At 37.2% G+C, this 21,639-nt stretch overlaps 1 protein-coding gene across 8 annotated transcripts in view; it reads left to right on the top strand.

Moving 5' to 3' along the window:
- Nucleotides 1–1,424: 1,424 nt before the first annotated feature.
- The window catches only part of abi2a (abl-interactor 2a), a 55,011-nt gene continuing 34,796 nt past the window's right edge, over nt 1,425–21,639 (top strand). For 5 of the 8 annotated variants that reach the window (XM_079822207.1, XM_079822205.1, XM_079822203.1 and 2 more), the window contains exon 1: nt 1,428–1,605. In XM_079822207.1, coding sequence (XP_079678333.1) covers nt 1,489–1,605 — 117 coding nt within the window. In that variant the 5' untranslated portion in view covers nt 1,428–1,488. Of the gene's footprint in view, nt 1,606–21,639 lie in introns of all 8 variants that reach the window. The other 3 variants (XM_079822202.1, XM_079822200.1, XM_079822206.1) reach the window with 2 other exon arrangements.

Raw genomic sequence — 21,639 nt, 5'->3', positions numbered from 1 at the left:
CGCATTGATGCATGTGGGGAGCGAAGGCTGGCATGTGTGGTCTGATCAAACAGACGAGCTACTGTAGCTCAAATTGCTCAATAAGTTAAAGCTGGTTCTGATAGAAAGGTGTCAGAATACACAGTAGGCTACATCACATTTGTTGTGTATGGGGCTTCATAGCCACAAACCAATCAGGGTGCCCATGCTGACCCCAATCCACCGCCGAAAGTGCCAACCGTGGGCACGTGAGCATCATAACTGGACCACGGAGCAATGGAAGAAGGTGGCCTGGTCTGATGAATCACATTTTCTTTTACATCACATGGATGGCCGGGTGCGTGTGTGTCGCTTACCTGGGAAACACATGGCACCAGGATGCACTATGGGAAGAAGGCAAGCCAGAGGAGGCAGTGTGATGCTTTGGGCAATGTTGTGCAGGGAGACCTTGGGTCCTGCCATCCATGTGGATGTTACTTTGACACGTACCACCTACCTAAGCATTGTTGCAGACCATGTTCACCATTTAATGGAAACGGTATTCCCGGCTGTGGCCTCTGGTTTGAGGAGCACAACAACGAATTTGAGGTTTTGACTTGGCCTCCAAATTCCCCACATCTCAATTCAATCGAGCTTCTGTGGGATGTGCTGAACAAACAAGTCTGATCCATGGAGGCCCCACCTCACAACTTACAGGATTTAAAGGATCTGCTGCTAACATCTTGGTGCCAGATACCACAGCACACCTTCAGGGGTCTAGTGGAGTCCATGGCATGATGGGCCAGGGCTGTTTTGGCAGCAAATATATATAGACTATATATAGTACAGTAAATGTGTCCTGTACTAACATTATTACAGGTATGTTTATATTTCAAGAAACCTCGTAAATTACTGCAAATGTAAAGCAAGATTGACCATAAACTGACATCTCAACTGTATGGTCTTATCTTTTAGATAAAAAAATTGTTTTTGACAAAAAACAGCCTGAGGTAATTTTTTATATGTTCAATAGGATTTTTAAGAATTTTTTTTTCATTGGCTTCAATAAAATAACATAAAAAAAATGCTTAGTGCCACAGATTTTTTATCTGCTGTTTCATGCTTAGTTAAATTAAAGAACATTTTGTAAAAATAATTCACGAATAACATAAACAAACATTGTTATCATAATATTTGTTAATGTAGGCCTATCAAAATAGAAATATAGGGAAACTCTCGATTCATAGGCTATATGTCATATATTCATATATTTTCTCATGTTTAAATGTAAATGAAATGGTTATTGAACATGCTAGATGCTATTTATATTATATATTTTATTATATTAAATTAATTATATTATATTGTACGCTACATCACTAACATAAATACGCAAACTCTTCACCATAGTAGGATTCGTAAACGCGCTTCCCTGCTTTTCCCAAAACTCAGCGGGAGGTGAAGCCGCTGCACTTCCTGTCGCTAGTAGTTGTGCGAGGCGGGCGCGTGGAGTGAGCGAGAGATGTAAAGATGGCGGAGCTGCAGATGCTGCTGGAGGAGGAAATTCCAGCGGGTCGCAGAGCGTTACTGGACAGTTTCACCAACCTCGACAGAGTCGCCGAATACTGCGAAAGTAACTACGTACAGGTGAGCGGGCGAACCGTTATGAAGCGACGCACATACGCGCTGTTTTTGGAGTTGATGTGTGCTGAAGTGTCTATGCGGTGGCTGTTGGTCATCTGTTGAAGCTGAGTACCAACTACTAAATGCGTGCACGCAACTGCAGCTTCCCCTGTTTGAGAAACGCCATAAAAGTTTATAGCACTCGAAGCTGTGGCTGTAAACCAAGCGGTTAGTGCTCAGGTTTGCAGTGATTTCAGCGCGCGGGCAGTAATGATTACATGATGATCTCACGCACTGGGAAAAACTTTCTTCTGTCTCTCCATGCGAGTAAAACACGCTGACAAATACAGTTCAAAACAACTCAAACGGAGTTTGTCACCTACCTTTTGTCTTTATAGACAGGTGACACTTGATGTTACTCATGAATGATTACAGCTGATAGGACAAACAAGTGGTGGAGCGTGGAGGAATCTGACAGACGGCTAGATGCTGCTTACTGATGCGATTTATGTCATAATAGGATTTTTATTATGTATGGGCACACTAGGCATATCTGTATTGGTGCATTAAATGTTACTGTAAGGATGTCATTGACGTAGTGTCATGTTTTAGTGTCAGTGCTGCTTACTAGGTCAGTTTTGGTCGTCGACAATTATGGATTTTTTTTTATTTAGATGGCCGATATTTTAGCAGGGTGACTGGTGGCTGATATAAAGTTGATTTTATTAATTAAAAATGTTTGGGCTAAACACATGCTGCATGCTGTTATTTATATTTATTTTAAATAATATTTATTTGCTAAATTAGACATTTTAGACATTTTAAAATTAATATTTTTTTTGTAACCCTGTAAAATACTTTAGATAACAACCTCTTGATTCTGTAATCCTATTATAGTATTTTTCACAAAGTCAGAAATTGTCATCAATAAAAAGGAAGCAAACACTGCAAAAAACATTGTACTCGGCAAACTGACTAGTCTTTGTGCACTGAAATAGCATTTTCTCAAATAGAGACCAGGTAACCCTGGAAATATTAGGGAAACGTGTTATCTAGGCATTGAAGTGAAGAAAAAGTAAATATAAAATAAATATGTTTAGAGCTGCATTATTTCTTCTGCTATAAATTACTTTTTGTGAGTGTAATATTTTGGTTATACAGTATTTTGGTTTGTTCACACCTTGATAAAATTGCATGTAATCAGTGTATTTGCTTAGGAAAGCCGATTTGCATAGTTTCCACTGTTCAAATAGGACAGAAGAATTTTAAAATCTGAAGACTTCAAGACACGCGTTTAAAGGGATAGTGTTCGAAATGTTTAATCAATCAATTAATTTAAAATGTGAACTATGTGCACATAGTTTCCTCAGAAAAACTAAATATGATGTTGCCTGATGCATGTTCACTTTCCAGCAGACTGACTTCCCCCAGAAATCTTGTTAGGTTCTGAAGTGTTAACCCAACTGTACTGACAAATGTGAAGCACTGTCTCTGTCCTATTCCATGTGCTCTTCATCTGCTGAGTACATTTCTGAAGCGTTTGACCACTAATGCTCGATAACCTTAAAGTGCTTTTATGATTCTCAGCAGTGCTCGAATTGAGGGGGGGTCACCACTATATCTAAAGAAAATTTTGGGATGGGGTAAATCATGCAACAGGGCTATATCAGTCCCTCCAGAAAAACATGATTATGCGATCGCATGATTTAATGCATAATCAGCCAAAGTCCGCACATTTATGCGGGGGCCGCATTTTTTCAAATACGCCGCACTTTCGCTGCGTAAATTGCCTATTTCCGCATGCAAAATATGCGGGGCTAGCATGATTTCATAATCCCTGCATTTTCGTTGCAAAAAAGTCATATATATTAGCACAAAGTTGAAAAATGTTAGTTTACTTTGCACAAGAGCCGCCATTTCCCCCTATTGCCATGGGAACGTTTTGAAGTGACGTAATTACCCGACGTGAACGTCATCGAAAAGCTGCAAACCCCGTGGTGAAACCATAGATATTGGTGAAACCATGATGAAGCACGCCAATTCCCATTTGCCAACAAAAATAACAGCAAAAGACAGCGCAAAGCAGTTTCCTAGTGTGTTGACCGATTTAAAAAAACATCATCATGAAGCTTCGAAGCGTTATGAATCAGTCGATTCAGCGGTTTGGATCGCCAAAGTCACGTATTTCAGCAGTTTGACACGCGATACGAATCATGAATCGACTCACTGATTCATAACGCTTCGAAGCTTCATGATGCGTTTTTTTTTAATCGGTCATCACTATATAAGCCGTTATTTAGTTTTTTTTTGCGCACAAAAACTATTCTCGTCGCTTCATAAAGTTATTGTAGAACCACTGTAGTGAGATGGACTTTGTAACAACGTCTTTAGTACCTTTTATGGGTCTTGAGAGTGTACAGTGCATTGTGCCAATGGAGGCCTTTCAGAGCCATCAGATTTCAACTAAAATATCTTCATCTGTGTCTGAAGATGAACAGAGGTCTGACGGGTGTCCAATGACATGAGGGGAAGTCATTAATGACAGAATTTTCATTTTTGGGTGAACTAACCCTTTAAGAGATTGCACTTTGTGCATTGGAAGCACTCAAATGTCTGTTTTGTATAGCTACCTCTGTAAAACAGGAAGTTATTTATACATTTTTTCAGAAATTGTAGCATATTCCTTTTGTACAGCTACAGAACTTGTTTGACTCAATGTTTTGTAAATTTGAGCCATGTGTTTATTAAGGTCTTCAATAAAACAAGATTGAGAACTTAAATATTCCCAGCACTTTCTGTGATGTAGTGCTTTTTTTTCATCAAACCGCAGTTTTTGCAAGTTCCCGCAATTTTATCGCATAAAATTGCATAAATATCCCGCATTTTCCATCGCATTTTTTAAGAAAACGTGCTGCATAATCAAGGATTTTTGCCCGCAACAATCACAAAAAAGAGCCGTATTTTTCTGTAAGGACTGCTATATGTAGGATTTTGTAAATACATAGGTCACAAAAGTGATCTTCCTAGGGGATTTGGGGGCATGCTCCCCTTAGAAAAATTTGATTTTCCAGATTTACATATGTGCATTTTAAGGCTTTTAAAGGCCAAAAAAATCTGATTACAATAGCTTTAAAAGCATGGCAGTGGCATAAATTATTTGTCGAGCAGATATGAGCATCAAAGATCGTTTTCAGCAACTTGTTTTTTTCCTGAATTAATCAATGTTTTTGGACTAATCAATATTTCACTAATTAATGGTTCAATTGCTCACTCATAAAGACAGTCACTTGTCGCACCCTACTGGCTTAATGATGCAAGTTGTGCAAACACAGACAAGCGGAGTGTCCCAGTACGGATACTGCTGAGATATTGAACACATTCGAGGACCATACAAACATATATATTTATACAATAATACTATTATTGCAATATATTTAACAGGTGCTTGTGTTGTTAAATTGAACTTATAGTTTCTATAATTATCGAAGAAAATATCAAATGGGGGGGGGGGGGGGTTGCTTTCTGTAAACACTGATATGATGATTGATGTTTATGGTCCCCTGTGAAAATGAGTGAGATGTGAGTTTTCTGCATTCTATTACACTATTTTTGCCCCAGTTTATTTATGTGTGTATTTATTTATTTACATGTGTTCTGGCGAACTGTTGCATAAAAGTAATTACAGAAGCTGATTAAATCACACGACTGCAAGACCATGAGCATTCGCACAAAGTATAAAATGCATAATGAAAATACAAAGTTTATAATTTAAAACATTAAGACGAGCTCATTATTCAAGGGAAATAATCTTACAGACAAATTGGGTTGCTTATAAAGAATGTCATGCACGATCATTTCTATTTATTTTTCACATTTTCACAAAATAATTTGTTTTGATGACTGCAATATTTATAAAATGTTAGAATAGTAATGATGATAATTTATGCGGTGGGTAAGGAATACAAAAGCCCCGACATAGCCCACCAAAGCCAGCAGGAAGCTTTCTCTTCCTAACTCGAGGAAGGGTTTATTAGTATTAATATTTTGCCGTTAAAGTTAGCTTCACGGAGCGATGCCAGGCAAGCAGTAAACAGTCATGCACTCTTAGCGGTCTTTAGATGCAGCGTTCACATTTTTAAAAGAGATATTAAAAGCAACCTAAAATGCACAGTTGCATGAATTATTGTAAATAATTAATTCATGAAATTTAGAGGACCCCTCTAAGTCAATTTTTTACTTCTTATGGGGGGTCCCCAATGCCTTATGCCTTACGGATCCCCCCAGCCCCCCCTCAATTCTAGCACTGATTCTCAGTACTGATACATCACTTAGCAGTTCATGGCAATATTTTTTTAGTAGCGAGGCCCAGTTTTATTTAAATATTTAGATTATTGGCTTTTAGAACAGAGATGTGAATGAAACAAGGGCCGTTCCTGAAGGCCGTTTGAGTGGACCTGCTGTTGTATTTTCCATTTTACTCTCTGCTCTTGTAAACTAACTCTGCTTTTGGACGAATTGGGCTATATGTTATTAGTGATCAGTGACCGTCTACATGGGTAACTGAACTGAAAGCCTCACCTTAAGTGACCATTTGGGGCAATTCCATGTGTCATACATATGACACTCCAGCCCACACAGAAAAAGCAGATTTTAAAATGTAATTTATTGCTGTGATGGTAAAGTAAAATTTTTAGCAGTCATTACGCCAGTCTTCAGTGTCACATTATCCTTCGGTAATCATTCTAATATAGTGATTGATTTGCTGCTCTAGAAACATTTGTGCTGCTTAATATTTTCCATTTGACGAATAGAAAGTTAAAAAGAACAGCGTTTATTTTAAATAGTGTAGACCTTTATAATATTCTGGAACTGTCTTCTTTCTAAACGACATGCAGTGGTGTCTTAGAATTTGGCCAAACAAAGCAGTATAAATGTACTGCCTTCATGATGGGATTGATCCTAATGCTGCCTATTAGAGCAGGCAACAAATCACTTTTGTAATGCTCTGATCTTGCCCTTGGTTTTTTATGCCATCTTCATGTAGTCATATTGGAAAAGTATGTCCATGACTTATAAAGGTTAGAGTGAAGAAATGGACAAATTGGTCCTAACTGGACAACACTAAATACAGGTGTAAACAGGGTCTAAAATGTTTTGTCCACTTTCAACCACTTCCAGAGGTAGTCGAAAATGCATTCGACTGGATTGCTTTCATAGTGTAGACGCTCATGTGGTCAAATGCGTTTGAACAGACAAAAATGCAAAAAAGCTTTTTTTCTGTAATCGCGATTAAGAACACAGTTTTTCATATTTTTATATTGTAGTAATTTCAGTTACTCCCCAAATTAATGTAGAAACAACTTGGACAGTATATTTTAAATATTTGTTGTAATAGCATCTTTTTTGAATGAAGGCCAGTATCACTGATACTAATACTTGTACTGTCGCGATTAAATCGTTTTTTTTTTTTACAAAAATTATATACATTCAGCATTTACAGTATAATTAAAAGCTATCAATTTTAATATTTAAAAAAAAAAGCCTTAAAAATAAAAGTCAATTTAAAACTATCTCAAAATAATCTTCACATAAACCCATTATAATAAATGTAATATGTACCTGTGGCCAAATGTACAGAAATTGAGTAAAGTTCAAACAGTCTGCACTGCAAAAATAATAAATTAAATATAGATTAATCCTTATTAAAGCTACAATTTTCTGTTACCTTTGTTCTTTGATTAACATTAATGACAGACATGTCATGTCAGGCTTCCGTGTCTTTTAAGATCTGCCGCTGCTGAACATGACACGGATCTGACACGCTGTCACGCGCATCTCATTTTCTCCACAACTCCACACATTATTTAACTCATTTGAGACTGCTCTTATGAGAATCGAGAAAACGTGCATTTTGGCATGATTTTGTGTGTTCTTGTTCGTTCAAGCGCGAAAGAGAATTCTGGCGTACTGTCTGTTTGTGCGATACTGACACGCATCTTTCTCTGCGTCGTGTGTCACACAGACAGCGTATTTTGTCTTGTCGCACTTGAATGGTTTAAAGGCATTTGCAGAGGATTCGAGACCGGTGTGACGCGCAGCTGGCGCTCATCTTCAATCACGTACCGGCCTCGCGCCGCTCTCTCACGGCTCTTGCTTGCCCCGCTTGTCACAAAGTCGTTAAACTAAAAAAATGAATTGCATGCGTTAGAAAAAACACATTCATTTACCCGCCCATAGACCTTCCCAGAAGTTTTTGAACGTGGACAAAAGAGATGGATTAAAACACCAGGTGTAAACGGGAATGTGTCCTCCTTGTCTACTTGTGATCTGATCGACCAAAACGCATCTTAATACCAGGTGTTAACCGTGTGCATTGGGAACAAGCCTACGTTGCTTAAAAATGCTGTCATAGCTCAAAGGAGAACCAGAGCTAGAGAGAGAAGGATGGGGGGGAAGGAGTCATGGTTACATGCTTGTAGAGCTTATTAGCTCTGATAATTAAAGAGATGTCAGACTGTTTGGCTTCATCACATCAGTTGCTTATCTTTATTCGACAAATCATATGCTTGATTTCATTCCCTCAATGAAGCTTTCTGGGCCTGCATGTCTGTGAACATCAGCCATTGGCTATAGTGTGAAGTTTCAGTACTTGGATTATCAGAGAAAGATGGAGATAAAAGACCTGTGGGCAAATTTTTACACATTTAAGGTGTTTGTGGTTGGGTGTTGTATCCATTCCAAGTTGTTCCAGCTTGTTTCGATTATCTCTTACTGGGAAGAGTCCCAGTTTTAATTGGATCCATGTTTAGATGATGTGAGATGGCTCAATGGTCCGTTCTGAACCCTAATGGAATCTTGGAAGGTGGGGACGCCCTTCCAAAATGTTTGTTTTAATGGCAGCCATGGAGATGATGTAACACACACTTTTCTTTGGGCTTCTTTTCCTGGTTGAGAAGGCGCTGGAAAAATAGCAGGAGGTTCCCCTAAGGAGAAGGGTTAGCAAATGACAGAATTTGTTTATTTGGAGGAACTCATGAGATTTTGATTCATTAGGCCAAAGAGCACAGTGACTTAACTAGGGCTGCCCACTGGTAGAACGACTAAACGATCGAAGAGAAGAGGCTTAGTCGACCAAGATTTTATTAGTCAGTTAGTCTCCACAAAAAAAAAAAATCCACAGGAAGTGGCAGTAGTCACGCAGTCCATGAGGGACAGATTATTAACGGAGGTATTCGCCTATCATCCATCGACCAACCTGTAAGTAGTAGCAACTTTACATGGCTGTTCCCTAGAGCTGCACGATTAATTGTTAAAAGATTGTGATCTCCATTCAAACACCCACGCAATCCTAAATGACGCATCGCAAGCATCAGGGGAACGTGAACAACGCGACCATCTCTTTTCTAATATCTTCATGGTTTCTTCTGATGGTCCAAGCAACTGACACATCTGAAGAGCAAATTGTATCTACTTGATGTGCCTTACCAAGTCTAATAACAAGCACAAACTGTTAAATAGAATTTAACTTCCAAGCAAAAAGGTATTTGTCCTACGTTTTCTACTTTACCACAGTAAAGAATGTGAATATAATGGGCCTAATTAAAAGCAAACCAAAGGAAGAAACGTTTATAGTCCCCTGTGAAAATGAGTGAGATGTGAGTGAGGATTTGGGAAAAGAAACAAGAGCTTCATGTACAGTAGAATATTGTTATGGATTATTGTTAAATTTGATAATTGGGTGACCAGATTGCAAAACCGAATACTAAGCCAACAAATCTTAAATTTATGGGCTCACGTACATCTCTCATTTGGCATGAATCCAAATGTTTCCATGGCTGCGATGTAACAGATTGCCCTGGTACTCTATACTACCGGTACTGCAGAAAGACTGGTACCATTACGTTTTTTAAATTTGAATATCGACTTGGTACCAAAGTACCGGTGCTTTTGGCAAACCCAATTCATATTTTAGCGCATTTTTGAATGAGCAACTGGCAATAGTAAAGAAGCACAGACATTTTAAAGTAAAGAGTCCCAGTGACATTTGGGCTTGGTTATAATTAAAGGTCCTGCATAGGGTTGGGTACCGAAATCCGGTTCCAATATGGCACCGGTACTTATATAACCGGTATGTACCGGACCGAATCAGAACGCAGATTTCGGTTCCTCATTTCGGTGCCAAAATTCAAACGTGCTTTCGCGCTTTGGCTGAGCCAGAGACAGACGCTCAGCGCCGGTCACATCACAACTCATGACAACTATTCAGTGTTTTCAACGACATCATGTTTATTTCAGGTTTCAGACATTTAAATGTTCATAAGTAGGCTACTAGCAAAAAACACACTGATGTCTATGAAAGCGGCAATGACAATCCTTTCAGACGGTTATAATTTGACTAACGTTACGTGTTTTATTCACATCAGATACATGCACATTATATAGTAACTATATAGTTTACTCTATTCTTCTTCCAGTTCACTGGTCACTTACTTTCATGTATTTCGTGAGACGAGAATGATCTCAAGTGTTGTAACGTTAAATCCGACAGATCCGATTCTGAGGCGCAAACTAACATGGCGCCGCCCATTGCGCTTTATAGATCAACTAACACACATTCACTCACACATTTGAACATCAGATAGTTCGTGACACAGTTAAGAAGTTTGTGAATATTTTGAATAAAAAGAAAAAACGAAATAAACCCGATACAGCTGAGCTGTCAGCGCTATTGCGGCTGCTGTGTCATGTGAGAAACATGACGCGTCGTCACCATGGAAACATTAAGGCGATGCGTTCAAAAATATTTAGCCAGAGAATATGATCATATTTCAAAATAAAGCTGAAGCTCGAAGCTGGTTTGTAGCAGAGCAAGAATACAGACTACTGTTGTTATTACTGTAACTGTTTAGAGTTATATTAGGCTTGTTGTAGTTGGGTGGCTTAGGTTTTACTGTGAATTTGTAAATATGTCAATTATAATTTGTAAATAAGTAAATTGTGTTTTGTATTTATTTATATTCATACATTTAAGTATACATTAAACTTTTAATAAATGTTTCAATTTAAATAATAAATAAATAAATAAAAAGCCATTTAATGTCATCCACCTCGTTTGGTGGCCTTTTAAAAAAAAAAAAAGTATCGGTTCAGGCACCGTTTAGGCACCGGAACCGTTTTAAAAGTATCGGTTTGGCACCGGAATCGAAAAAAAACCAAACGATACCCAACCCTAGTCCTGCATTATGCAATAATGCTTGCCTTTTTTCTGTTTGTTGTTGGTATTATTGTTAGAAAACAAACAACTCTTGTAGCTTCTCTCGGGCCCACCCCATCACAGGAAAGAAAGACTAAAAACATTAACACATTCATAGATTCAGTAGATTATTGCATTGCTTTGATTTGATGTGGATGATATATTCTCATTGATATATTGGTACATGAAACAAATTTCAATACAGCTGTCTTTATTAAAAAGAAAACATATCTGGAGTATTTTAAACTTGCTGTTTCGCAGTTGAACGTTTGCCCCTGCCTGTTTACTTATGTGATTTATTTTCAGATTGTAAAGGTTTGTTCTGTATGAACAAAGTATTACTTTTATTTGTTTATGCCTTAACTGTCACTGTCCCACAGGTGGGACGCCTGGTGCTCTTTTTTTGATCGCCTTTTTTCGTATCATATATTTAAGTAATTATCATAAATTAGGTATCATTTGAAAGCTTACAAACTCAAAATTCATCCTGTGAAAACCGTTTTGAAATTTGGACATTGTGTTACCATGGAAACGTTACTCTAAATTATTCTAGCGGGCTCCTCCCCTAGTGGGCTTTATAGGGCTGGGTAAAAAATGTTGATTTCTCGATTTTAATCGATTCTCACTTTTACAAAACAATATCAATTCTTAAATCCCAAGAATCGATTAGTCTATTTTTTTTTTTTTACGAAATTCAAAAACATAAATACCGTTTTGGCGCTGTATCCGTATCATGTCATATAGAATCGCTCAATCAGTGTTTCAACCGCAGAAAAATGTAAGTAAAACGGCTACAAGTAAACAATGTCACATAACGTCACAGTTACCTCAGAAAAACCATGTGTGTCCATAAACTCGTTAGTCAACTAGAAAAATTTACTCTAGAGACGAGCATTTTGCTAATTATATGCACCACATTACATAGGATATTCATTGTCAATTTTCTTCAATATTTAATAAATCTGGCAATTTTTTATGACAGCCACCCTTTAACCTCTTAACAAGCGCCCCATTTTTGAGAATTCTTTGAAAACGATATACCCAAATGAAAATGTCTGCAGCTCTTAAACCCTATGGTCTATATTCATAAACCTGGTCTTATTTTAAACTAGACACTTGAAATATTGCTACCCAAGAGTCATAATAACTCAAAGTAATATGGGAACAGAGTAATATACATGTAAATATACATGTAAGTGACTCACGTTTTTTGTTTTTTGTTTTCACTTAGGGAAAAAAATATTATAATTTAATGTTAAGAGCCTGAAAATAACTTGAATATAAAACTGAATGTCTAATCATGTCATGATTCAAATATGAGGATGATTCTCTCAGTAATGTAGCTTCTGTGAGCTTTTATGTCAAGAAAAGTCTAGGCATCATTTCAAAAAGGCCATTTATTTCAGAACATTTGCTATTGTAAAGAGTAGTTTTTCATTCAAATAAATCTGCAATAAACTGCAATATACTACTAATTATAATGGATAAACAGTTACTGAAAAACTAAAGCAACTATTTACAGAGATTACAAAGTGTAAAAAACTAATTTAGCTGATGGGAAGCGTCAGTAACAGACTGCGCGCTCCACTGCAGTTGCGCCATTGAGAACGCGCAGCCAGCGCACAAACAGTATTCACCAAAGCCTACTTACGCAAACTGCGCAAGATAATGCCTTTTGATTGGTTACTAAGTCCATCAATCAAACCTTTGTTGGAAAGGCATTGGCTGGGCACCGAGTGCCTTTATCCAACGAAAACCATGGGCGCAATGATTGACAGCTCACCAAGCCTGTAAGACACTTCCTCTATATGATGCATCCCAGAAGAGTCTCTGATTGAAGGAGAGAGACGAGGGTTGAACCATTGCACGTGGGAGAAACTATTCTAGCAGGGGGAGTTTGCCAGACACGGATGAGAATCGATATTTCATTGAAAATGGACATGATTGATCACGCTAACTCAAAACTCTCTTGCAAACAACGGAGGATTTTTATTTTTTTCCCTATTTTTTCGTTGTTTTGGATTAAAAAGTGGGATGCATTTTGAAGAGTGGACTCTTACACAGAGATGTATGCGGGTGTTTATTGGATTCGTCCGATCTGATCTGAACGACAGGAGATGAAAGATGAGTATCGCTGATATTTTGCTAATGTTTACATGGACGGTCCTTTAGCGTTTCATTTAACCCTTTCCTCTCTGGTGTATTTATTGCAAAAACAAGTTCAGAACATGAATCTTGAGTGTTTTAGCTTTCAAATGATGCATAGTTTGTGATAGTTGATTGAATATTTTGTATAAAACAAAAGTAAATAAAAGTACACACCCCCCCACTTCCGTCAACCCCCCCGCCCACGAACCGGTGCGGGTTAAGAAGTTAAATGTTTATACCTAATTAGTAGAATTATGATTATGTAATTGTAAAGTTAATATTATAACTATTATTATATTTAAAAAAAACATAATTTAGTGTCATTTAAGTGTTTATATACAAATCAGTTAGTTTTTACCTTCAATATTAGTAGGCTAATGTAGTATCAACTGACTCCCATAGTTTACAACATTAGTTCAGAAATTAGTTTTCCTTGAGAAAATTTTCCATGTATTATACCTGATACATATCCAAAATAATCGATATTGAATTGAATCGAAAAGAATCGAAAATCAAATCGAATCGAAAGCTTGTGAATCAATCTAATCGAATTGTGAAATTTGTGTCAATACCCAGCCCAACTACTTTATAATCAAAATCTTTTCCAATCTTGACAAAGCGCATATTGTCGGAAAGGTCTGAGTCTCAAGGGTCCATATTTGGTGACTGTTTTGTGATGGAAGTGATATTTGGACAGAAATTTACAGGAAAATGCAACAAAAATGTTTTTGGCATAGCGCCCAAACAAAATCTCATGGGAAATTCAATTTTTGCGATATCTATCAACTTCAAATTTGGAACACAACTTGGTTAGACATATGGCTTTGATTTTATAGTAAAACATTTTTTGTAAAATATATATTTTACATGAAATAAAAAATATTTAGTACAGTATTCATTTACAGTAAATTTAAACTTCCATAACTTTTTCATATTTTCATATTTTGAATTGCTTGAATTCACTTCAGCCATAATCTGCAGAGTGTCTCCTTTAAAACAAGACCAAACGTTGGTCTATATTCCAAAGCATTCTTGAATTACAGCCCTTTAAGTTTGGATAGTGTATTCTCAAAAAGGGGGGTGACAGTTAAAGGGTTAAACCATACCCTGTCCTTGATCTCCATAATAACAGTCCTACCAATGGAGCCTTAGTAGTCTCTTTTCACTCTTTTTACACTCTTTTCCCTTTTGGACAAAAGAAACTGGCCATTGATGTATCAGTAATTGACTATAGCCAATAATTGTCAGTTCTATTCTTCTCAGAGTGTTTTGTACGGCGTATCATGCGGAGTTCTCTAACAGCAGGACAGTCCTTCCAGAAGAAGCCATTATTAGACTGGAAACCTGATGGTGCTGCCTGACAACTGAACATTAATGAATGAAACGCATGTCAAAATGAAGTGTGCTAAAAGGGGATTTCTGCCCATGCTCGCTCAAGGGGTGGACAAGTTGAAACTGTAATGAACCCCTGGGTTTATCTTCTCACAGTGTGTGGTTGAATTGTTATTATTCAAAGAATGGGATTGTATGTGTTGCACTGCAATGGCTGTACTCTGACCAGGACATTATCCCAGAGGAAAGTTTGTCAAGTTGATGTCAGTGTGAGTCTTCGTGGTGAATGTTTCTCCTTTTATGGACATGATGGCAGTTGGTTTCTTTCATCTCCTGGCACAGGACTCTTTTCTGTGAGGGCAAACTCTGAGACTACTGGCGAATAAATGTTTGCTTTGTTGCTCTGCTTTCTTTTCTTTCTGTGTATTGTTTGTGTGTCTATGTGGGCTGTTGGTGTGGGACAAGAGTGTATTGAAATCAGTCTATATGTTATGTAAGGGATAATATTGATCCAATCACTATTTGGTCATTCCGTGTCAAATCAATAAAATTCGGTTGGTTTTGTTAATATTTTTGTGAGACTTAAAATGACACTATAGTTACAATATTTATATAAGAAAGACTAGGGCTGGCAGTATATTGAGTTTGCCTCATTTTATATCGTTATAAAAAATATATCGATATATCATACAATATCGATTATAGTTTGATACGAGTGCATCTGAAAAATTAGCTACTGCGGGGAAACGGCATAATCCACTTTGTCCTAAACATGAGACATGCTTTATATTAAGTGCTTCAAAATAAATGGTAATAATTCTGACTAAAATATATTGCTAAAAAATATTTGTGGTTGGACAATAAATGTGCCATATGTAGAATTTTAAACCTAAGTGTATTTTTATGAAAGCAGTAGCAGAAGTGACTATTACAATGGGGTAATCAAATGGTGGCACTGGCTAATAAAATGTATCTGTGCTTTTTAAAATTTTAGTTTAGTGAATAAAAAAAAAATAATTATTTTTGTTTTTAGATTGTAATGTGATTTGTTTTAACCCTTTTTTGGACATAGCATAGCCTGCATGGTTACATTCACTATATTTGTTTTCATAGCCTTCAATATGAACATTGTTTGTAGGGCAACATTGGGCAGGATGTGATTGTGCAAAAATAACTAATATTGACAGTGAACACTGAATATTAAAGTGATTTTTAATGGCTGTTTATACACAAGACTTTATTCTGGGCTCAAACACCCTTATTTTTTTTTAAGTCACAGCTCATTTTGTCTTCAAGCTGTGTGTTTCGAAGTCTGAATTATTATTTTTTTAAGTAATGCTGCCTCACTTTGGTTGGTATTTAAGTAATTATTACTCTGAGCAGATTATAATTCACACTAGATTGTTTTAGCAGTAATCACATACTAGAGTAATTTGTTTATCATAGTTGTTGTTGTTTTTTAAATGGCTTCTCAGACATGCTTTTTAGTGCTTGGTCATTATGATTGCATAATGGAAATGAGACATTTTGAGTATAAACCAGATGTATGTTGCCATTCGGAAAAAGGACAGCGAGGCCCATGTTTCACATTTCACTGTGCAATAATCCACCATCTGAGAGCGATTACAGCATAGGAGATGTAGCTGCTGGGTCCAGACTCAGCAGTCAGGCTTTTCTGTCTTGTCCTCCCTCACCCCTCTTGCGAATTTAGTGAGATGTAAAAGAGGCAAGCAGGCGTTTCTTAGTGAATTGTCCAGCTTCATGGTGCAGTGCTGCCCTCTCCTCAGGCCAGAGAAACCATACGACCAACTAGGTCAGAGTGTCAGAAACAGGCAGGCAAGCACTAGCTAGAGAGCAAGAGACACGCACACACTGAAAGAAAGAAACTGACAGCGATGGTAAGAAGGAGAGAAAGAGAGGGGGATGGAGGGAGTTTGTCAAGCCAAACTATTTATAGAGTACAATTTTACACAATCGTAGTTGATCCATTAGGGCTGTGTATCTCCAAGAATCTGGCGATGCGATGCATGTTACAATACGATATCAGTATGATTTCTGAAGGATCATGTGACTCTGAAGACTGGAGTAATAATGCTGAAAATGCAGCTTTGCTATCACAGGAATAAAATGTATAGGGTACCTGTTAAGCACACTACTATCTTTGAGCTCAGATTATAAAAAGAAAAAAAAGATTTATCATCCTACTTGATGTCTTAACCAATTGGTGTGTTTTTTTTTCTATATACCTCCTGTAATTTCAAGATAATCAGACCATTTCACACTGAGATATGGGTATTCATGTGTTCACACTGTCTGGTGGCCATTTTGAAAGCTGTCTGAAAACTTTCACCAAAAGCGTAGCCCCTTAAATGTGCAGTTTTAAGAAAAGATGTTTAAGCCTAACTTCTTACAGCAAAATTAAGAGATTAATGTTTAGACTTTTGCATATTATAACCTGGAACCTGGATGTGGGAAATAATTAGTTAGATCCAAGAGATGGTTTTAGCAACACAGCGCAGGTGCTACAGAACATTGTTAGCTTACTAGCTGTATAAGACACTAATATATTACTTCACAGGCATTACTGGCTTGTACTTTTAAATTAATTATATTATAAATTTACAGTTTATTGATGTTCTGTGGTTTTACACTGCTGTAATTATTAAAGAAATCATATTATTGTAGGGTGAGCTTAAAGGGTCACTAATATGAAAATCACAGCTTCAGTGTGACATCAATAAGAAAAAGTGTAATTCCATAGATATTTTCAATAATAGCTGTTCATATTAAAATATGTATGAACTTAATACATGACCTATATTATTTATTTAGCAAAATTGTCCTTTTAAATTGAATTTAATAATATTTATTAATTAAAAAAGGTTTGCTGTTCCAATAAAGCTCAGTGTGCTGCCTTTAAGCTCATCCACATTAAACATCTATGTAAATACTTCATAAACAGACTTTAAATATTAACTCATGGTTGTCACTTCAAGTTAATCTTTATAAAATTGTTCTTTAAAAATGTTGTTTAAAATACACTAGAATTTCCCCCAAAAAACATGTTGTGAGCTTAATGGCAACAGGGGGTGTGCTTAAAGGGTACAAACATGTACTCATTAAACACAGCCAGACTTTTTGCATTTAATGATGTATATCTGCATTTAAATGCTTTTGTCATTTAAAATGAAATGAAATATTATTTTGTGAGAGATTAGTATTTTATTTTAACATAACTACTTGTACTCAAACCAATACCCTGTGCACTAAAATGTCTCAATGTAGTTTTGGTGAGCTTAATAGGTACGTTTACCCTATACAAGCATACATACATACATACATACATGCATACATGCATACAAAATCATTGTTTTTGTTAAAATGTCTATGTCTAGCTTTATCTCTTTAAAACAAATGGTAATGGTGTGTGCAGCGCCATATATATATACTTTACTTTCAGCATGGCCATATTGGAAATTATGTCACTGCCATTGTGTAGCACAGCTCACTGTGTTCCAGGTTCATTATCTGTGCTTAATGTTGGTTTCATTACATCTTTGTTTCCCAGACAACAGATGCAGTAATTACACTCAGACGGCCATTCACACCTCAAACAATTTGGGGCATTGAAACAATATACCAAACATAACCTGTAGTACAGTACTATATATATATTCAAATCCTTGTGCTGTTCATTTCTCTTGTCTGTTTCTGAACTCTCATGCTTAGTTTTACAGTCATTTAAAACAGATCACCTATAAACTCTGCTGAAGCCACGCACTTGCTTTCCACATTTGGTTGCTGTTTCTCTCTCTCTCTGTGTGAGTCTGTCATCAGACTGGCTCTAGTCTTGTATGTGGCTGACGTACTGACAGGCAGCAGTTATAGTGACATGAGCCATAATTCTCTTGCAGAACAGAGAGAACCTGGTACTGGGAGACAGATGCTGATCATTTCTTGGCCAGTTTTGCATTCATATGCTGATGAAGATGAAAGAGAGATGAGTCTGTGTGTGTAGGAGGAGAGACTGTGTGGGCTGCTTCGAGTCTCGTTTTAGTCTTCCACATCTGTGATACTTCCTTGACTGCATGTATGTTCACATCAAACTCACAATTTAAGTAGTCTAGCTATCCATTTGAAGCGGTTATATTGAATCGGTTATCTTGACGTAAATCGAAGTTGTTAAGATTAGTATTCATTCATTAACTATTTCAGTCTTCCACTGTCCATGAATTTTCTTGGGAATGATTTTTCCAGAGTAGGTCTTTCCCCAACCCTTCTTAGAACATGGCTTGGGACTCACACACGTACACATTTTTATTTGCGTCTCCAATTCACATATACTGCATGTTTTTAGATTGTGGGGAAAACCAGAGTACTCGGACACAAGCAAACTCCACACAGAAAGGCCTCATGGCTCAGTCGGTACTCAAACAGGGGACATCCTTGCTGCGAGGTGACACTGCTCCCCACTGAGCCACTGGGCTACCCTAAGATTAGTGTTCATCTGGCACAAAACTGTGATCTCAATTAGGATGGCCGCATCAAACTTCCATGTGCAAAACTCACCACCACAATGCTTGGTTGCTATGGCTTGTTGTATGGGCATTATTTTGTGATCGATCACTAAGTTATTCTGAGTGGTTTTTAGCATGATTCATGCTACACATTTTTGGGGTTATTGCTATGGTATTCTAGTTGGTTGCTAGATGCTTACTGGCCCAAATCTTGAGCTCACTCCAAGTCTTAGTAGAAAATGCGCACACACACACACACTGATTCTAGATATGATTCAATGTATGTCTATGGCTGCGTCCCAATTCGCCTACTTATACTACGTCCTAAAAGTATGTACTCTTTTTGTGAAGAAAAAGTACATACTTTTGAGTGTGTAGCAGAAGAGTATGCAAGCTTTGGGACATACTACTTCGTCATCTTTAACGGACTCTGTTACGTGCGTCCCGTCACCGTTTAAACTGTCAATCATCGTCACAGTTAAAATCCCCCACTTTAAATTTAATTTCCTACCGTATCGGAGAGAAATGTAGTCGCTCGTTGATCTGCCTTTCGTGGGTCTTTAGACTCCTCATGTGTTTGCAAAGTTAATGGCCAAACGTATCATTACAAAAGTTCTCAATGCTGCTGCAGGTGAAATATAATGTGGATAATATTGAATAAATATCTTTTCGTCAGGTTAAATACTGATAATTGCTCACTCAAACCACTTTATCTAATCCTCTCCACTTAACCGTCAGACTCGCGTAACCGTCATGTTTGTAGTTTTTTAACACTTTTTATCCGCGTTTGTAGTTCTAATCGAATCCTCGTCCATCTCGCAATGGGTTGTGGGCAATATCAGTCGTTAGAGTGCGCATCGATCTGCACTTCAGATTCTGACCGGAAATAGTAAACCATCCGGGAATCTTTGGAATACTCTTTTCAACATACTACGATTTGGGACATACTAATTATTTTTTCTAATACTATTTAGTACGGATAGTATGCGAATTGGGACGCAGCATTCGGGTTACTTAAGAAAGAAGTTAAGAAACTGCACTAACAGAGCAATCGCACCAGAGTTTGTTTTAATTGAACCAAACCTGCCAGGTGTGAAATGCACCCAGGTTATTTACAATGATTTTAAGGAACATTCTTTTCAAATGTAATGTTTACCTTGTCCATTGAGCTATAATGTTGTGTAAAAGAGATGTACAGTGCTTTGCAGGGACTTCTGGGTATAGGGGTGGGATATCTGGTGATTTATTTTATTTCTTTTTATATATCGTTGATCGATCTTGAAGACCTTCACAGTCTACTTGTCAAGCAAGTCATAGAGATCATGATCTTTTATGGCCTCATAATAATGTAAAAATACAGCAATGACTGCCTATTAGATGCCTATCATGTGTCTATTAGGGGTGGGAGAAAAAATGGAGCCAAGATTCTGAGAATTTCACAATAGATTCAGAGATTATTTCTAACCGTAGATGTGCGATGATGGTATTCTGCTTGCTTCCATTTATGGCTTGTAACGTTTCGTTGTTCCTCCTTTATTATTTATAACTAAGGCTACTTGCTTTTGTTTTGAAGCCATATTAGTTTATATATTTAAAAATTCTTAACATTCAATTTGTATTGATTTAATTTAATTAAATGCATATATATATTTTTTAAGATTAAGAAACTAATTAATCAAAAAAAAAAAGTAGATCAAGAATAGTTTTGGATTCTGATTGTGACTCCCGCAATCGGATCATGAGGTGCCTAAAGATTCCCACCTCTAGTCTCTATCATGTTTGAAAAACAATTCAACAGCAGTAGGGCTGTGCGATTTAATCAAATTTTAGTTTCCGTTTAGATTTTGGCTTTCAACGGTTATGAAAAGGTGATAATCAAGATAAAATTATCATTGTGGCACATGCAGTTCCTTTCCCTTTAAAGCGGTGTGCTTTCGCCCCCTCCTAAAAGCCTAAACTTAACATCCAAATCAGTCAAATCATGAAACCTGACTGTCGTAAAATGCAGTCTACTTGGGGAATAGTTAACATTTTCTTATTTAAAAGCGCACTAAACTGTGAAATAGTCTGATCCCCACACGTTTTCTGTGTGTGTGCTCCGAGATGGAGTGGAACATGGACGAGCAAAGTATACTTGGGGTGCACCTAAACGGTCAAATAGCTATACACAAGAATTTGTCAAAGGTCTTGTGAGTATTTACATAAAGACAGTCAGTTATGTTCAGTTACTATGCAGTGTTTTAAAGGTCCCATGGCATGGATTTTTTATTTTATTTTATAATGTATTCTGAGGTGTACTTATATTGTTAGTATGATTTTTACATCATAAAATGTCATAATTTAGAAATAAAAGGCTTTTTTTTTCTATACTGATGTTTGCCCTCTGGCTGAATGCCCCGTTTCAAGGGGCGTGTCTGCTGTGAGACTTTAGTAAAAACGCCCACTGTTGTGATTGGCTGACATCTTTGCATGTGAAATGAGCGAAGGGGGCGTGATTTAACAAGGTCTATGAGGCACAAGCCTGCAGCTGCCAGAGAGACGGAGTTCACTTCTCATCAGTTCTCTCAGCACGTCTCAGTTCAGTGAACTGTTGTAGTTACTAGCATATACTTCAAGTTATTAGTTTATTTCTAGTCGGAGGGACTGTCACTCATGTCAGAAAGTTAGTAACTTTAGTAAATGATGGATCAGCGCTGACTCGAGACTCGAACGATTCAGTCCGATTTGGTGAACTGGTTCGACCGGTTCACTAAAAAGAACCGGTTCAAAAGAACGATTCGTTCGTGAACCGGACATCAATGGACCAGA

Source organism: Gobio gobio (assembly GCF_949357685.1).
Source record: "Gobio gobio genome assembly, chromosome: 7".
Taxonomy (NCBI): Eukaryota; Metazoa; Chordata; class Actinopteri; order Cypriniformes; family Gobionidae; genus Gobio; species Gobio gobio.
This window is presented reverse-complemented; position numbering and strand designations above follow the sequence as displayed.